The sequence below is a fragment of the Bactrocera neohumeralis genome, unplaced genomic scaffold, assembly GCF_024586455.1.
Source record: "Bactrocera neohumeralis isolate Rockhampton unplaced genomic scaffold, APGP_CSIRO_Bneo_wtdbg2-racon-allhic-juicebox.fasta_v2 cluster11, whole genome shotgun sequence".
Classification (NCBI taxonomy): domain Eukaryota; kingdom Metazoa; phylum Arthropoda; class Insecta; order Diptera; family Tephritidae; genus Bactrocera; species Bactrocera neohumeralis.
The window spans coordinates 15,819,125-15,834,549 of NW_026089624.1; the positions used below are offsets into that span (position 1 = coordinate 15,819,125).

The window sequence follows — 15,425 nt, forward strand, 5'->3', positions numbered from 1 at the left end:
TTACAAATTTTATACTTATCCTTTTTTCTTTCTTTAAGGTGAAGAATTATTTATCAAATATCGGGTCTCTACTTTGGAGTCCTCATAAATTCAATGCCAGAGCGTATAAAAGCCGTTATAAAAAGCAAAGGAGGTTTGACAAAATACTAAAAAGAGTGCTTTTGTATAAATTAATATTTCCTTTAACTAAAACTCTATAATCATTTCTCTAATGTAAATAAAAAAAATTAGTCACTGTTTATATTGCTAGTTACCAAAATGATACAATATCTAAAATGAATAAAAAATAAATTTATTAGTGCAATCCACTACAGTGACTTTTTTACGCTTAATTCTAACGTATTTAAAAAAAATTTAAACATTTCACAAAAATAAGAAGGAAAAACTATGATTTTTAGTTGTTCGGATTTCACTGTCCGCTACTGTACAATATATTTAATATATTATGGCTTAAATATTTCAAAAAAAAACTACGTAAAACGATATACGCGTATTTCAATAAATTAATCGTTAATTCGGAAATAAAAACTCTGATTTACGTAAAAGATTTTTCGGGTTTTTACATTTATCTGAATTTATACTGAAAAATATATTTCACTATTATCAATTTATTGTTACTAAATGAGCACAGACTCTAAAGATTCTAAATCTGCTCAATTTTTAAAAATTCCGAAAATGATTTATGATGACAAAAGTCCAAGTACACCTGCAGAAGCTACACGCTCGAAACAAGGTGCTACAAAGCAAAAAAGGGGGAAAGATATTTCTTACGCTAAATTCAATTCTGGGAGTGACAGCTTAATAAGATACTGCACTCGATTTGAATCTTCACCGATTCAAGATAACTCTGAATCGGTGCTAGTAAATAAAAATCAAAATATTGAAAATTTGTGGACACGTCTCCAATCTCCATATGACGCAATAGTAGAATCTGACGACTCAGATCTACTAGAAAATTTCAAATCCTCGACTTACGCCAAATATCAAAATTGCCTTGACCAATATGAAGAGACGAAATCCATGATCTCTGATCAATTAAAATTAACAAAGTCAAATGCACCTACTCCACAACTGAGAGTAGAGCTGCCACAAACACAAGCCCAAGAGGCAAGTTCAGGCATTCACCTCAAAGTGCCAGCATGCGACACAGAAATTTTTCATGGAGGTTATGAACAATGGCCGTCCTTCCGGGACATGTTTACGACCGTGTACATAAACCATCCTAAATTATCGCAAGCGCAAAAATTGTATCACCTCCGATACAAAACAAAAGGTCAAGCAGGCGTCATAGTAAAACAGTTTCAACTTGGCTTGGGAAGCTCTAAAAGAACGACACGAGAATGAAAGAATATTGGTCGACAAACAAGTGACCATATTAAAGAATTTACCAAAAATTCAGAAAGAAACAAGTGAAGAATTCATAAAACTTCAATCCACTGTTTCAAATTGTTTGTCGGTTCTATCGACACAGAATATTCCCACAGACAATTGGTACCCCATACTGGTAAACATATGCTTAGCGGCATTACCAGAAAAATCGTTGCTTTTGTGGGAGCAATCGCTCTCATCACGAAGAAAATGCTCAACGTGGCAACAAATGAAAGATTTATTAACCACCCAATATGAAATTGCGGAAAGGGTAGATAAAAAAACGGTCAGAATTAAAAACGTTCAACACGACCTAAATCGAAGTTTCCTTAGACCCCAAGCTAGTAACAACAACAGTTTAAACAGAAGCTTTTTTAAAAATCAATCGTTCACATCCGAACAATATAAACAATTGTCATGCGAACTGTTTAAAGGAGGGCACAAGCTGAAATCTTGCGAAAAGTTTAAAAAACTTAATATCAATGAAAGGAGCAACTTTGTCAGATCAAAAAGTCTCTGTAAAAACTGCTTGTCCCACTCACACAATCTTAATAATTGCGAAAGATAATTCAATTGCGTATATTGCCACAAAAGGCATCATTCATTGCTGCATTTCAATAACTTTCCCAACACACCCCTAAGTAGCGCTTTCTCAAAAAGAGCCGCGGGTTTATTTGCAACCGCAACTCCCGAAACCCAAAATCTCGAAATTTGCCAAGAGACAACATGCTGCTGTAATGCGTTAAAAACCCAAACGCTACACAGCGAGATTTAAAGTAGGGTACTACTACCCACAGCAGTTGTCTCCATCGAACATCGAGGAGAACTGTTCAAACTAAGAGCCCTAATAGACCCAGGATCACAACGATCATTCATAGCGTCTTCTTCTTCTTAATTGGCGTAAACACCGCTTACGCGATTATAGCCGAGTTAACAGCGTGCCAGTCGTTTCTTCTTTTCAATACGTGGCGCAGTCACTCATCCGAGGCTTGTTGTTTCTTTTTATTGGGGGTGTTTTTTTACGTGGCGGGTCCCAAACCCAGCTCATAACCCTATGTAGGGGATGTTTCGCCTTCTCAATTTAGCTCGCCTTCAAACGGATGTTCTTAGGCTACCCAGAGGATACTTGGACAAAGACCGGAAGTCGTGAGCTGCTTGAGCCATATGTAAAAGAATCGCTTCTGGCCACTCCCAAGTGAATGGCGATCAGAGAACTTTCCTCACTTGCGTGAACTTCTACACATGACCCTATCCCCCATTCATAGCGTCTAGGGCACAAAATAGGCTAGAACTGCCAACAAAACCAGCAAATTATGAAATTACGGGAATGGGCGGAAGAGTACTACAAAACTCAAATAAAATCTGCCTCATTACCCTAATTTCCCCCCAAGCGGATAAGCGCATTCACGCAGATACAATAGTCTTACCGCAACTCACGAACATACTCTGATATAAACAGCAAGCAATGACAAAAGGTTACACACCTAAAGCTAGCAGATCTCAACTGCAACACCCCCGCTCAAATAGACCTTTTATTAGGTAGCGACCTTATATCGCAAATTATACTAGAAGGTGTTGAAAAACTTTCAGAAACACTTCTGGCGCAAATTATCATTTTCGGATGGGTCCTTAGTGGACTAGTTGCGAAACCAGCCACAACAATGACAACTCAAGTTGATGAAATCTCAAACGAGTACCTCAATTCACAATTGAGAAATTTTTGGGAGTTAGAAGAACTTCCCCCCTTTCATTTACAACACCAGAAGATCAGTATTGTGAAGACTTTTACAAAGCCACAACAACGAGATCAGATGATGGTCGCTATGTCGTACGACTATTACTAAAACAACATTTTCTAGACACACTCGCCTTAGGTCACTCTCGCACCTCTGCAATACAGCAGTTTCTAAGTATAGAAAAAAACCTACTTAAAAAAAGGTGAGCGCAAATATGATTATGATAGTGTGTTAGAAAAATACCTCCATTTAGATCACATCGAGGAAGTAAGCACTTGTGAACAAATCATAAAAGGCAAATATTACTCATTCTACTTGCCATATCATGCAGTAGTAAAGCCTGACAAAAAAAAAAGACGAAAGTTAGAGTCGTCTTTAATGCCTCAAGATCTACTAGCTCGGGGAATTCCCTAAATGATATTTTATTTACGGGACCCACACTTCAACCAGATTTAATGCTCTTCATATTAAACTGGCGTATATACAAATACGTATTCAGTGAGGATGTCGAAAAGATGTATCGACAAATAGTCGTACCTAAAAATGATCAAGATTTTCAACGGATTATTTTCCGAAAATCTGCAAATAGTCCACTACACGACTTTAAATTGAAAACAGTTACCTTTGGCGTAAACTTTTGTCTCATATCTAGCCATTCGTAAACTCTACGAACAGGCAGAAGACACAAAGTCAGAATTTCCTCTGGCAACTTCTTCTTCGTAACTGGCGTAGACACCGCTTACGCGATTATAGCCGAGTTAACAACAGCGCGCCAGTCGTTTCTTCTTTTCGCTACGTGGCGCCAATTGGATATTCCAAGCGTAGCCATGTTCTTCTCCACCTGGTCCTTCCAACGGAGTGGAGGTCTTCCTCTTCCTCTGCTTCCCGCGGCGGGTACTGCGTCGAATACTTTCAGAGCTGGAGTGTTTTCGTCCATTCGGACAACATGATCTAGCCAGCGTAGCCGCTGTCTTTTAATTCGCTGAACTATGTCAATGTCGTCATATATCTCGTACAGCTCATCGTTCCATCGAATGCGATATTCGCCGTGGTCAACGCGCAAAGGACCATAAATCTTTCGCAGAACTTTTCTCTCGAAAACTCGCAACGTCGACTCATCAGTTGTTGACATCGTCCAATCATCTGCACCATATAGCAGGACAGAAATTATGAGTGACTTATAGAGTTTGGTTTTTGTTTGTCGAGAGAGGACTTTGCTTCTCAATTGCCTACTCAGTCCGAAGTAGCACCTGTTGGCAAGAGTTATCCTGCGTTGGATTTCTAGGCGGACATTGTTGCTGGTGCTTACGCTGGTTCCAAGATAGACGAAATTATCTACGTTTTCAAAGTTATGACTGTCAACAGTGACGTGAGAGCCAAGTCGTGAATGCGACGACTGTTTGTTTGATGACAGGAGAGACGGTATCAATATCATCGGCATACGCCAACAGCTGTACACTCTTATAGAAGATGGTACCTTCTCTATTTAGTTCTGCGGCTCGAACTATTTTCTCCAAAAGCAGGTTGAAAAAGTCGCACGATAGGGAATCGCCTTGTCTGAAACCTCGTTTGGTATCGAACGGCTGGGAGAGGTCCTTCCCGATCCTGACGGAGCTTTTGGTGTTACTCAACGTCAGTTTACACAGCCGTATTAGTTTTGCGGGGATACCAAATTCAGACATCGCGGCATAAAGGCAGCTCCTTTTCGTGCTGTCGAAAGCAGCTTTGAAATCGACTAAGAGGTGGTGTGTGTCGATTCTTCTTTCACGGGTCTTTTCCAAGATTTGGCGCATGGTGAATATCTGGTCGGTTGTTGATTTGCCAGGTCTGAAGCCACACTGATAAGGTCCAATCAGTTTGTTGACGGTGGGCTTTAATCTTTCACACAATACGTTCGATAGAACCTTATACGCGATGTTGAGGAGGCTAATCCCTCGGTAGTTGGCGCAGATTGTGGGGTCACCTTTCTTATGGATTGGGCATACCACACTTAAATTCCAATCGTTGGGCATGCTTTCGTCCGACCATATTTTACAAAGAAGCTGATGCATGCTCCTTATCAGTTCTTCGCCGCCGTGTTTGAATAGCTCGGCCGGCAATCCGTCGGCCCTTGCCGCTTTGTTGTTCTTCAGGCGGGCAATTGCTATTCGAACTTCTTCATGATCGGGTAATGGAACGTCTGCTTCATCGTCATCGATTGGGGAATCGGGTTCTCCTTCTCCTGGTGTTGTGCGTTCACTGCCATTCAGCAGGAAGAAGTGTTCCCTCCATAATAGAAGTATGCTCTGGGCATCGGTGACAAGATCACCTTTGGGGGTTCTACAAAAGGATGCTCCGGCGCACAACCCTATGTGGGGGATGTTTTGCGTTCTCACTTTAGCTCGCCTTCGAACGGATCTTCTTAGGCTACCCAAAGGATACTTGGTCAAAGACCGGAAGTAGTGAGCTGCTTGAGCCATGTGTAAAAGAATCGTTTCTGGCCACTCCCAAGTGAATGGCGATCAGATAACTTTCCTCACTTGCGTGAACTTCTACACATGACTCCATCCTCCTGGCTGGTAGCCACAGCCGCTCACAAGCATACGAGTCCTTATCACAAGTGATAAATGCCCTCAACGTCACAGGGTTCCCCTTAACAAGATCACTGCTAATCACGCAAATGTCTTAAAAAATATATCAAACGACACTTTGTTGTATACTAGTTTCGTTATGCGATATCGGACCAGTTTTCATACAAAACTGAGTCCATATCCGCATTATCCGCCATAACGAAGGGACATATTTTATAACCGGTAGCGAAACTTTTCAACACCACAGGATGCCTTTCGTCAATTATGATACAAACGAAGGTCCTGATTCAAGAATTATGGCTAGACGGAACTTACTGGGACGAACAAGTGAAAAATTGTCCCATTTCGGTAGTAATCTGAACGACATTTCGCAGACACAAATTCCACGGTGGGAAAAATATGTATTCCCCCGAATACAAAGTGGAACTACACGGCTTCTGCGACGCCTCTGAAAAGGCATATAGTGCCACTATATATGTGCACACACAAAGCGATACCGCAACTACAAGCCACCTACTAGTGGCAAAAGCAAAGATTGCACCTCTAAAAACGCTAAGTCTCCCGCGACATGAACTCTGTGGCGCTCTGCTACTAGCAAAACTATCTTCCATGGTGCAGACCCACTTAAACATGGCGGAATACAAATTAGATCTATGGTCCGATTCCGAAATAGTTGTAGCCTAGTTAGAAAAGCCACCACACGCGTGGAAAACCTATATTTCTAATCGAACTTGACCTAGTAGGATCAGCCACTTGGCGACACGTAGCCAGTGCTAACAATTCTGCCGATCTAGGTACAAGAGGGTGCAAAGCCCCAAATCAAGATATGCATTTTCATGTGCAAGGTCTGCACTGTGCATAAGCAAAAAATGCGAACATAGATTATGGCAGCACTTCCACCTGAACGCTGCAATTTCGCTCTGCCCTTCACCACCACAGGTGTCGATTTTACTTGGCCTTTTCAAACAAAGGCGTCCATGCTAAGGTCTCCTACTCTTATGAAAGGCTATGTGGCTGTCTTTGTATGTTTCACGATAAAGGCAGTACACCTTGAGCTATGTAGTAATCTGACGACGGAGGCTTTTCTCGCGGCATTTGCTCGCTTCGTCGCTCGACGTGGCTACCCATCAAAAATCATGAGCGATAATGGCAAAACATTTATTGGAGCTCAACGAGCCACAGAAAAACAGTTTGTGGATTTCTTTAAACAAGTGTCACCTGACATCGTACAAAAGTACGCCCCCCAAGGTATCAATTGGCAATTTATACCCCCAAGCGCTCCTCATATGGGTGCTTTATGGGAATCAGCTGTAAAAAGCTTCAAATCTCATTTCAAGAAGCTAACTGGCAGCTACAAATTTAATTATGAAGAATTCACGACATTATTAACTAAAATCGATGCCGTTCTCAATTCACGGCCCCTCACGGTTCTCTCGCAAAATCCCTCCGATTTCACAGTCCTAACTCCCGGGCATTTTCTAAAAGGAGCACCCATTCTGGCCACACCTGAGCCAGGCGTAAAATGCAAAGAGCAAATATTAAATTTTGTTTTAAACTTGGGAAAACGTTTAGTGAAACATTTCAAATGGTGAAAAAAGTTTATGGTGATCAGTGTCTATCCCGTAGTAATGTGCATGAGTAGTTTAAGCGATTCCAAGAAGGTCGTGACGACCTCTGTGACGATCAGAAGTCGGTCGTCTTTAGAAGTCAAAAATAAAGACAATGCTGATTTGTTTTTATGATTCCGAGGGTATTGTACACCGAGAGTTCGTCCCACCTGGCTAAACGATTAGTGCTGTGTTTTTCCTTGGTGTTATGAAGCGTCGTTTGTCACGCATTCGTCGTGCTCGACCACAATACCGTGAGGCAGGGTCCTGGCGCCTGTTGCACGATAATGCGCTGTGTCATCGGTCGACGCTTGTCACTGATTTTTTTGACAAAAAACTCCATATTAACCATTAATCACTCACCCCACTCACCTGATCTGGCACCCTGTGATTTTACCTATTTGGAAAACTTAAACACTCATTTGAAATGCTAATTGACCGGGCTAAACGCTGTATCGAAGCACAAGGAAACTACTTTGAATAAAAAAATATAAATTTTGAAAAATATTAATTTTTTGTTGTTTTTTTTAACAGTTCTGTTTCTTTTGCGACAGACCTTGTAAATAGATGGGAAAGAATTAAAATTCTGCATCATAATTTCAGTCTTCATGTAAAGGAGACTATATTAAGGACCTCCACAAAAGGTACCGATGGAAAACTACAGAAAATGCTCCAAAGATAGGAGATTGTGTCCTGATTTAATACGAATGCTTCCCTCCTACCGAATGGCGGCTTGTCGCATAGAGACGCTTTACCAAGGCTCCGACGGTCGTATTCGCGTAGTCGATCTCCGTACGCAATCTGGATAGTTAACAAGACCGCTCGTTAAACTATGCTTTTGCCGACCGCCGATACCATCGAAACGTAAACGATGAAAACCTCAAATACGAGTAGACCCAATATAATAAATATTTTAAAATAACAAACAAAACAACCTAATGGTCGATCATCTTGACGATCCACTTATGCCACAACGTGGCAACCATACCCATATCCACTCTATGCAACAAATTTATAATTGAAATAACACTCTTCCATACAGATAAACAGGGATGCAGACATGCCACTCGCTCCGATCCCAACCATTCGTTCGGCTATCCATGTGCCACGCCAAGCGGCAGCCCATTTGCAGCTCCCCAGACCACCACATCAACGGGTCCTCGTAGTGGAAAACGAGCACTGCCGTCAAGCAGTTCTGTAGCGCATTAGGTGCCCAACATGTCGTCGACCGCACCGGTTGACGCACTGCGCTATTTTTAAAGGATTGCCACCACAGCAAAGGCTGCGGGTCGTCCAAGCACACGGCCACTGCCTTAATTGTTTGGCACCTACCCACACCACCCAGCAGTGTACTTCGGGAAACCTATGCCAAATATGTATATGGCCTAGTCATACCAAGCTGCACCGAACCACCAGGCACGACATCGGTCAACCTTCTGGTGGCCACCACCGCGGCGAAGTGCGACGACCGCCAATAAACCGGGATGCACGATCCCGTCAACGGCCAACCACATCATCATTTGTAAAATTTCTTGCGGAATTCTTTGTTGCCTTTTTTATATAATTTTCCGAACGGTGAGTGCGTGGAAATTACTCGAAAACAACACAGGGTGATCAGCGCACAATATTTTTTTGTTCCGTCTTTCCATCGCTTGCCACTTACTGGGCATTTCGCAGTATCAAAGACATCGTATAGTGCGTCAATGGTGGACCTAGTGGCGGATTTGCAGTCCTAGCCGCTCTAGGCCCCAGGCTATGTGCCGCCCCTTTCTCAGCACCCATCATTATTTACTAAAGACATAATTCATGAATTTACTTTATTCCCACTTTTAATTGATTCAGAAACTTGTTTAACTAAAAGCTAGCGGATAAAGCTAGTTTAAAATATTTTCCGAGATTTCAGGGATGATTGGACATTTAAATAAAACATTTAAAAATGGTTTTAGGTTTGTTTTTAATAAAATAAATGTTTTACTCGTACAATGTGTTACAAAACTCGCCTGCACTTAAGCGCAACAAAACCATTAAACAAATCTTCGCAATCCAATTTGCTTCAAAAATCAGCTTCTATGTTAAGCAAAGCACGATCGTTTAACCTCTGCTCCGTCATTGTTGTGCGTAAATAGTTTTTCACTCTCCGTAAACAAGAAAACGATCTTTTTCCAGTACAGTCACTGGCAGGTGTACACACACACATACGAAGAGCAATATCCACGTTTGGGTAAACGGTTTGTAGACCTTCGGTTCGTAAACATTTCAACAAACTGACTGCACTCTTTCGCTCCTCATTTTTTATGCTGCAGTGAGAACGAAAATGAAGACATTCTTCTTTAAAATAGTCTTCTAAGTCAGTAGAATAAATCATTTGCAATGCCTTGGCCCTATCTTCGACTTCTGAGATGTTTAGATTCGTCAGGTTGGTAATAAAGTAAAATTTTTTGTAGAGTAATTTATAAGCATCCCGACGTTTTTTAAGTTCTTCTGACAATGTATCAATTACTACTAAAAAAGTATTTATTCTAAAATTTTCACGGCCATTTTTTTGTTGCATCTCTTCACCTGTATTTGTCTCGCCAGGAAGCATCTTACGCTTTCGATTGCGTCGAAAATCTTTTTCGTATTCCTGTAGGAAGGACAGTTTTTTCGCTTTTTTTCGAAATCATCGAAATTCTCTCTTGGTAAAGAATGGTAATGTCAATTTCCACACTCTGAAGTTTTTTACTTGTGGCGTTAATGCGATCTAGTAAACGTCCCCGAAAAACAGATATAAGGGCCGTTTCAAAACGTTCCAGTTTCAAACGAATACCTCTTGCTTCGCATAAAAATCTTCTGTTGTGTGTCATTTTCGATGGTGACTAGCGTTTTATGGATTTCATTCCAGGATTCGCGTAAACTTTTGCATGTGTCTGCACGAGCTGACCAACGAGTCGTTGATAGACTTCTGATGGTTAAATGGGTTTGAGGGAGTTCCCAAAGTTGAGTTGTCGGTTCAAAGAAATGGTATAACTCTTGGAGTAGAGAAGAGAACGAACAAGCCTCTTGGCTCCTTTCAGCTGCACATTCACCTACTAAATTCAGCGAGTGTGCTGAACAGGGAACATAGCCGGCAAGGGATGAAATTTCCTTTATTTTAGCTTACAGGCCGTTATAATTGCCTGACATGTTAGCTGCGTTGTCATATGATTGCCCACGGCAGTTTGAAATGTCAACTCACAATACAGTTAAAGTTGAAGTAACAGCATCTGTCATTTGTTGTGATTTGTGGCCTGTGTTTGGAATAAACTTGAGAAACCGTTCTACAGGTGATCCATTAGGCAGGACATATCTGATTACATAAGTGAACTGGTCTACGTGAGATATATCCGGTGTCGAGTCAATGATCAGAGAAAAATATTTTGCTGTTAATATTTCCATTACAATTGTTTCCAAAACTTTGTTTCCCATAAGTCGAATGAACTCTTCGCACGTTGTTGAAGAAAGATAACTCGTAAGTCCTGAGCATGGATTTCCATAACGTGTAATGTGTTTAGCTAAGAACGGATCGAACTCGGCGATAAGCTCTAAGGACATTAAATAATTTCCATTGTGGATTGATCCAAATTTTTCGTCGTGTCCTCTGAAAGGCAAACCAGGTGATGCAAGTGCTTTTCAAAATGTTTTTCCAGTAATTTATTTCTTCATAATAACAATAGGTTAGGCACTTAAGTACCTATTCTTCCTAGATACTTTATATGTATGTACGATGTACGAAATTATTTATACTTTGATACGCAAAAATAGTGATTTAGGAAGATTATATAAGCAAACGGTTGAGATACTTTGCATTTGAGTTATTTATTGTTAATCTTGTTGTTATCAGTGATTGTTTTGGCACAATTTGCCGCCCTTAATATCTGGCTGCCCTAGGCCCGGGCCTTAGGGCAAATCCGCCACTGGGTGGACCCCTTTTTCATAAAGCCTTTCTGGATTGCTAATTCCAAGCGGTTTCTTACTGCTTTCATATACTTTGCCAATAGTGTCAAGCATGCAAAGAGGTCGATATGATGATGGTTGCTCCGGAGGCTTTTTTGGCTTAAGAAGTAGAACCAATCGCTGGGCTTTCCATGGGTCGGGAAATATCCCTTCTTTAAGCACGCATTGTACATTTTTATGAATAATTTTGGTCTCTGAGTCATGGCATCCTTTAGGGCTCTGTTTGGAATGTCATCTAATCCAGGCGCTTTGCTACTTTTAATTTTTCCAGCCATAATATTTCTCCTTCACTAACTAGCAGTGGTGGCTCTTCGACTTCGGTTAGAGGCTTAGCATAGGAAATAATGTTGTGTTTTGGAAACAAAGTTTCGACGACATTTCTCATGAAGGGTGTGCTTTTGATATACAGATTTTGTATGCTGTTCCCCAGGGGTCTTCGTTTGCTTCCTCACAGAGGTTTTCAAAACACTTTTTTTACTGCGACCAATACTTTTAAATATATTCCTAAAACTGCTTTTATTCTCTTCACTCTGATTACGTTGTAGGCGGCGTTTAGCTGACTTTGTAAATACTTATGTCCGACACCGCCCACTTAATGTTCCTACTAAGGGCGTCGTTGGCGAAAATGATATCAATTATGGAGCCTTTGTTTCCTTTTTGAAATGTATTTTGCGTTCAGCTATTCAGGATCGTAAGATTCGTTTGGCCGAGGAATTCAAGTAGTAGACGCTCACGGTGGTTTCTGCGCCTACTACACCAAGCGGTCGACCACGCATTGAAGTCACCTGCGATTAAAATTGGTGATTTTCCTCTGGTTTCTAGAGCAAGTTCCAGGAGGAAGTCTTCAAAATCTTTAATTGAGGCACTGGGAGGAACATTGCAGCTAACAAAGTATATGCCTCGCATATTTGTCCAAGTGAAATAATTATGCTCTCCGGAGTGAGACATAAATGGTTGTCCTTTACATGACCATATTGCAGCCTTTCCAGATATGTCTGTAGTCCAGGTGCTTTCCGAACGCTGGGAGTATTGCTCGCTTAGTAAGGCGACATCGCTGTTTTTTTCAAATACTGTTTTAGTAGCTCTTGTGTTGCTGCGCAATGATTTAAATTTAATTGTATTATCCTCATTTCCCTAACGATTTCGCCATTTCCATATATTTGGGGCACGTAGTATTCAACGTTTTTCTTATGTACGTTACGCTTGAGCTCAATTCCTCTAAGCCACTATCGCCTTTTATTTTCCGAAGAATATCCGCATTTGATGCACCATTCTTTTTCGTAAGTAGGATGGCGTCTGGCCTCGATCTAATTTTCTCTTCGAGTGGTCTTTGCTTCTTAACAACGCCCACGTCGGCTTGCATTAATTTCGCTGCCTCGCTGTCGGTGGGCTCCTCCATTTTGTTCATATTCTTCGGCTTTTTAGTGGGAGGTAAAAAGCCTATTGTCTCTCGCAGCCTTTTCGGGGTATTTACCTCCTTAGCCATTGGGGAAACCTGGGTTGCTTTCCCAGGCCATACCTCAATGAGAAAATAGTTGGGAGCTACTGACAATAAGTATGTTCAGTCACTGCCCCTAAAACCTTGCTTATATTTTCAGTAGTTGGCAATGCCAAAACCAAAGGGAATACGAAAAAGGAGAAACAAAAGGAGAACAGCTGATCAAAACAAAAACACAAATAAAGGAATAAAACTTTAATTTGGTACAGCGAATTTCAATTATTTGGGACACCTTCGGTTTCAAATTTAAAAAAAGTGGACGTGTTCTATTCTCCTAACACGTTTAAAATATATATATCTCAAACCTATCAAGCAGGGTCCCCCAAATAATTTTTACATTTCTTGCGACAGCGTGAAAATAAGTGAAACCAGATGATAACCACGCTCACAACCCATATTTTTGGTAAAAGCTACTAAAAGTGCGGTAAATCAATAACTAAATGCGTCAGAGGTATAAAGCTTTACATCCAGGATGATACAAGAAGGCTTAATAGGAGCAGGTGTCAGAATTGAACGATGGGCGTGGCACCACTTACATTTAGGTGTAATCACATACCTTCGGACCTAATCGACAGATTTCAACGAGGTTTGGTTCATCAGATTATTTTGAAATTCCCATGTTAGACTGCGAAAATGGGCTACATCGAAGTGTAACCACGCCTACTTCCTATATAACACAACTTTAAATTCCATCCGATTTTTTCCAGTATATAAAGCAAGTAACAATTAATATATCGGGATAAATTAAATTTGATATCGAGATGCATAAATAGTGGCTCTAAGTATGCCATTTCTTGTCAAACTCGGGCCATATATTCAAGCCCCCAAATACCGGAAATATGGAACCCACATACTGTCTTTTTACCGCAAATATCGATCAATGTGTGAGATATGTAATGGAAATTAGGAAATAGTCCCTTCCTGATAATAAGTAGTATGTCTGTATGGTAAAAATGGATTTAAGCCAAAATATCTCATTTGAGGAAATAATTTTCGCTGACGAGAAGTGAAATGTAGTTATGAAAATTTTAAACAGAAACATGATTTCTTACGTAATATACAAGTATGTGTATTTTATATGAATATTGTTTTGTGATCTAATTTTAAAAGGTGTACTGTGACACTAAAATAAATATTTTGGCAACGCTCTTTCCCCTCGGCATACCATTTGTGAAAACCGTCATACCGAGTTCTAATTCAATATCCTGCGGGCCTTCCAAAGATCGTGTCAGTTGCAAGTGAACCTCATGTTTACTCTTAAGGGTGCTATAAATTATACGAAAAATTTAAAAGTATTGAATGACTCTAAGATAATCAAAATAACTTACTCAAAATGATTATCAGACGCTTTTTCGATATTAGCCGACGCTTGAATGTTTATAATTTTCAAATCAAAGTCGATATCATCATACCATATAGGTCCACGAAGCGTAAACACAATTCTGCCTTCTGGCGGTATCATAAGTTTTGAGACAAGTGTAATGAAATTGTAAGTGTAAGCAGATGGTTTGCTATAGCATTCGTCGCCCTCACAGAGATTGTTGGTCAAGCGACAACGACTGTCGGTAAAAAACATATATTAAATGATATATTGTATTAATTTAAAAAGTATTTATTATTGCTTTACTTTTTCTGATCCGGATCATTGACATATCCATACTGACAATGTATAGTGGTACATTTGTAACTACCATGTATATTCGTGCATATATCGTTACGTCCCGTACAAAATTCTCCAGTTGCGCACTCGTCAATATCGCGACAAGTATTTTTGTCCAAAGCCAACGCATATCCCCGTGGACATGAACACTCATACGATCCGGGAACATTATTGCAATAGCCCATACAGAGTTTGTACGCCTTGTGTACTTCGCACTCGTCTACATCATTGCATGTGCGATTGTCGGCACTTAACTCGAATCCTTGGTTACAAGTACAACGGTAACCACCCCAATAATTAACACACTTCTGTTGGCATAGACCCGGTATTTCCTGGCACTCATCAACATCCAAACAAATGTGTTCGTTCCCTTTGCTCTTTTGGAAACCAGATTTGCATTCGCAATAATATGATCCTAAGGTATTCAGACATAGAGCATTCGAGGGACAAACGGGTGGATGCCCCTGGCCACATTCATTAATGTCTATGCAACGGCACGCCGTCGCGCACTCGTTGATGTGAGTGCGGGCCTCTTAAAACGAAATTCATTGAGACCCAAAAAAATTATTTATGAATAAAAGATCCGGGAGGGTGAAATTTCCACAAAAAGCCGGTTTTTAAACCCCAGTTTTTTTTTACCTTGTAGGGAAACAGAAAATAACCAAAAAATTCATCATCAAATTTATATTAGCCCTGATTTTAGGATTTTCCCCTTCATTATTAGACTAAATTTAACCCCTTTAAACTTAATAAGGATTTTCCCTTTTAAATCGAACCTTTTTGAAAAAGTTTAATGGTATGCCCAAAATTTCCTACAAATATATTATTACCAAAAACCAATTTTGGAGTAGGGGCCCCATTATTTTAAAAAAACTGGGGATGAAACAAACCCAAAAAAACCCACAATTGAAAATCAGAACGATTTTAAAGAAAGAAACAATCAAAACTTTAAAATGATTTTCCAAAAAGCATGACCTCGGGCAAAAAAAAGTTTTAAATTTACCCCTTCAGCGC

The 15,425-nt window shown here is 40.3% G+C and overlaps 2 protein-coding genes across 2 annotated transcripts in view; one reads left to right on the top strand and one right to left on the bottom strand.

The window, feature by feature from the left end:
- The window catches only part of LOC126766148 (uncharacterized), an 897,272-nt gene that overhangs the window by 190,067 nt on the left and 691,780 nt on the right, over window positions 1-15,425 (top strand). The gene's annotated exons all lie outside the window — the stretch shown is intronic.
- LOC126766018 (fibulin-1) overlaps window positions 13,796-15,425 on the bottom strand; it is a 3,892-nt gene continuing 2,262 nt past the window's right edge. Inside the window, exons 2-4 of the mRNA XM_050483730.1 lie at window positions 14,379-14,943; window positions 14,080-14,310; window positions 13,796-14,017 (exon numbers count right to left, since the gene is read on the bottom strand). Of these exons, the coding sequence (XP_050339687.1) occupies window positions 13,855-14,017; window positions 14,080-14,310; window positions 14,379-14,943 (959 nt within the window). The 3' untranslated portion in view covers window positions 13,796-13,854. The remainder of the gene's footprint in view (window positions 14,018-14,079; window positions 14,311-14,378; window positions 14,944-15,425) is intronic.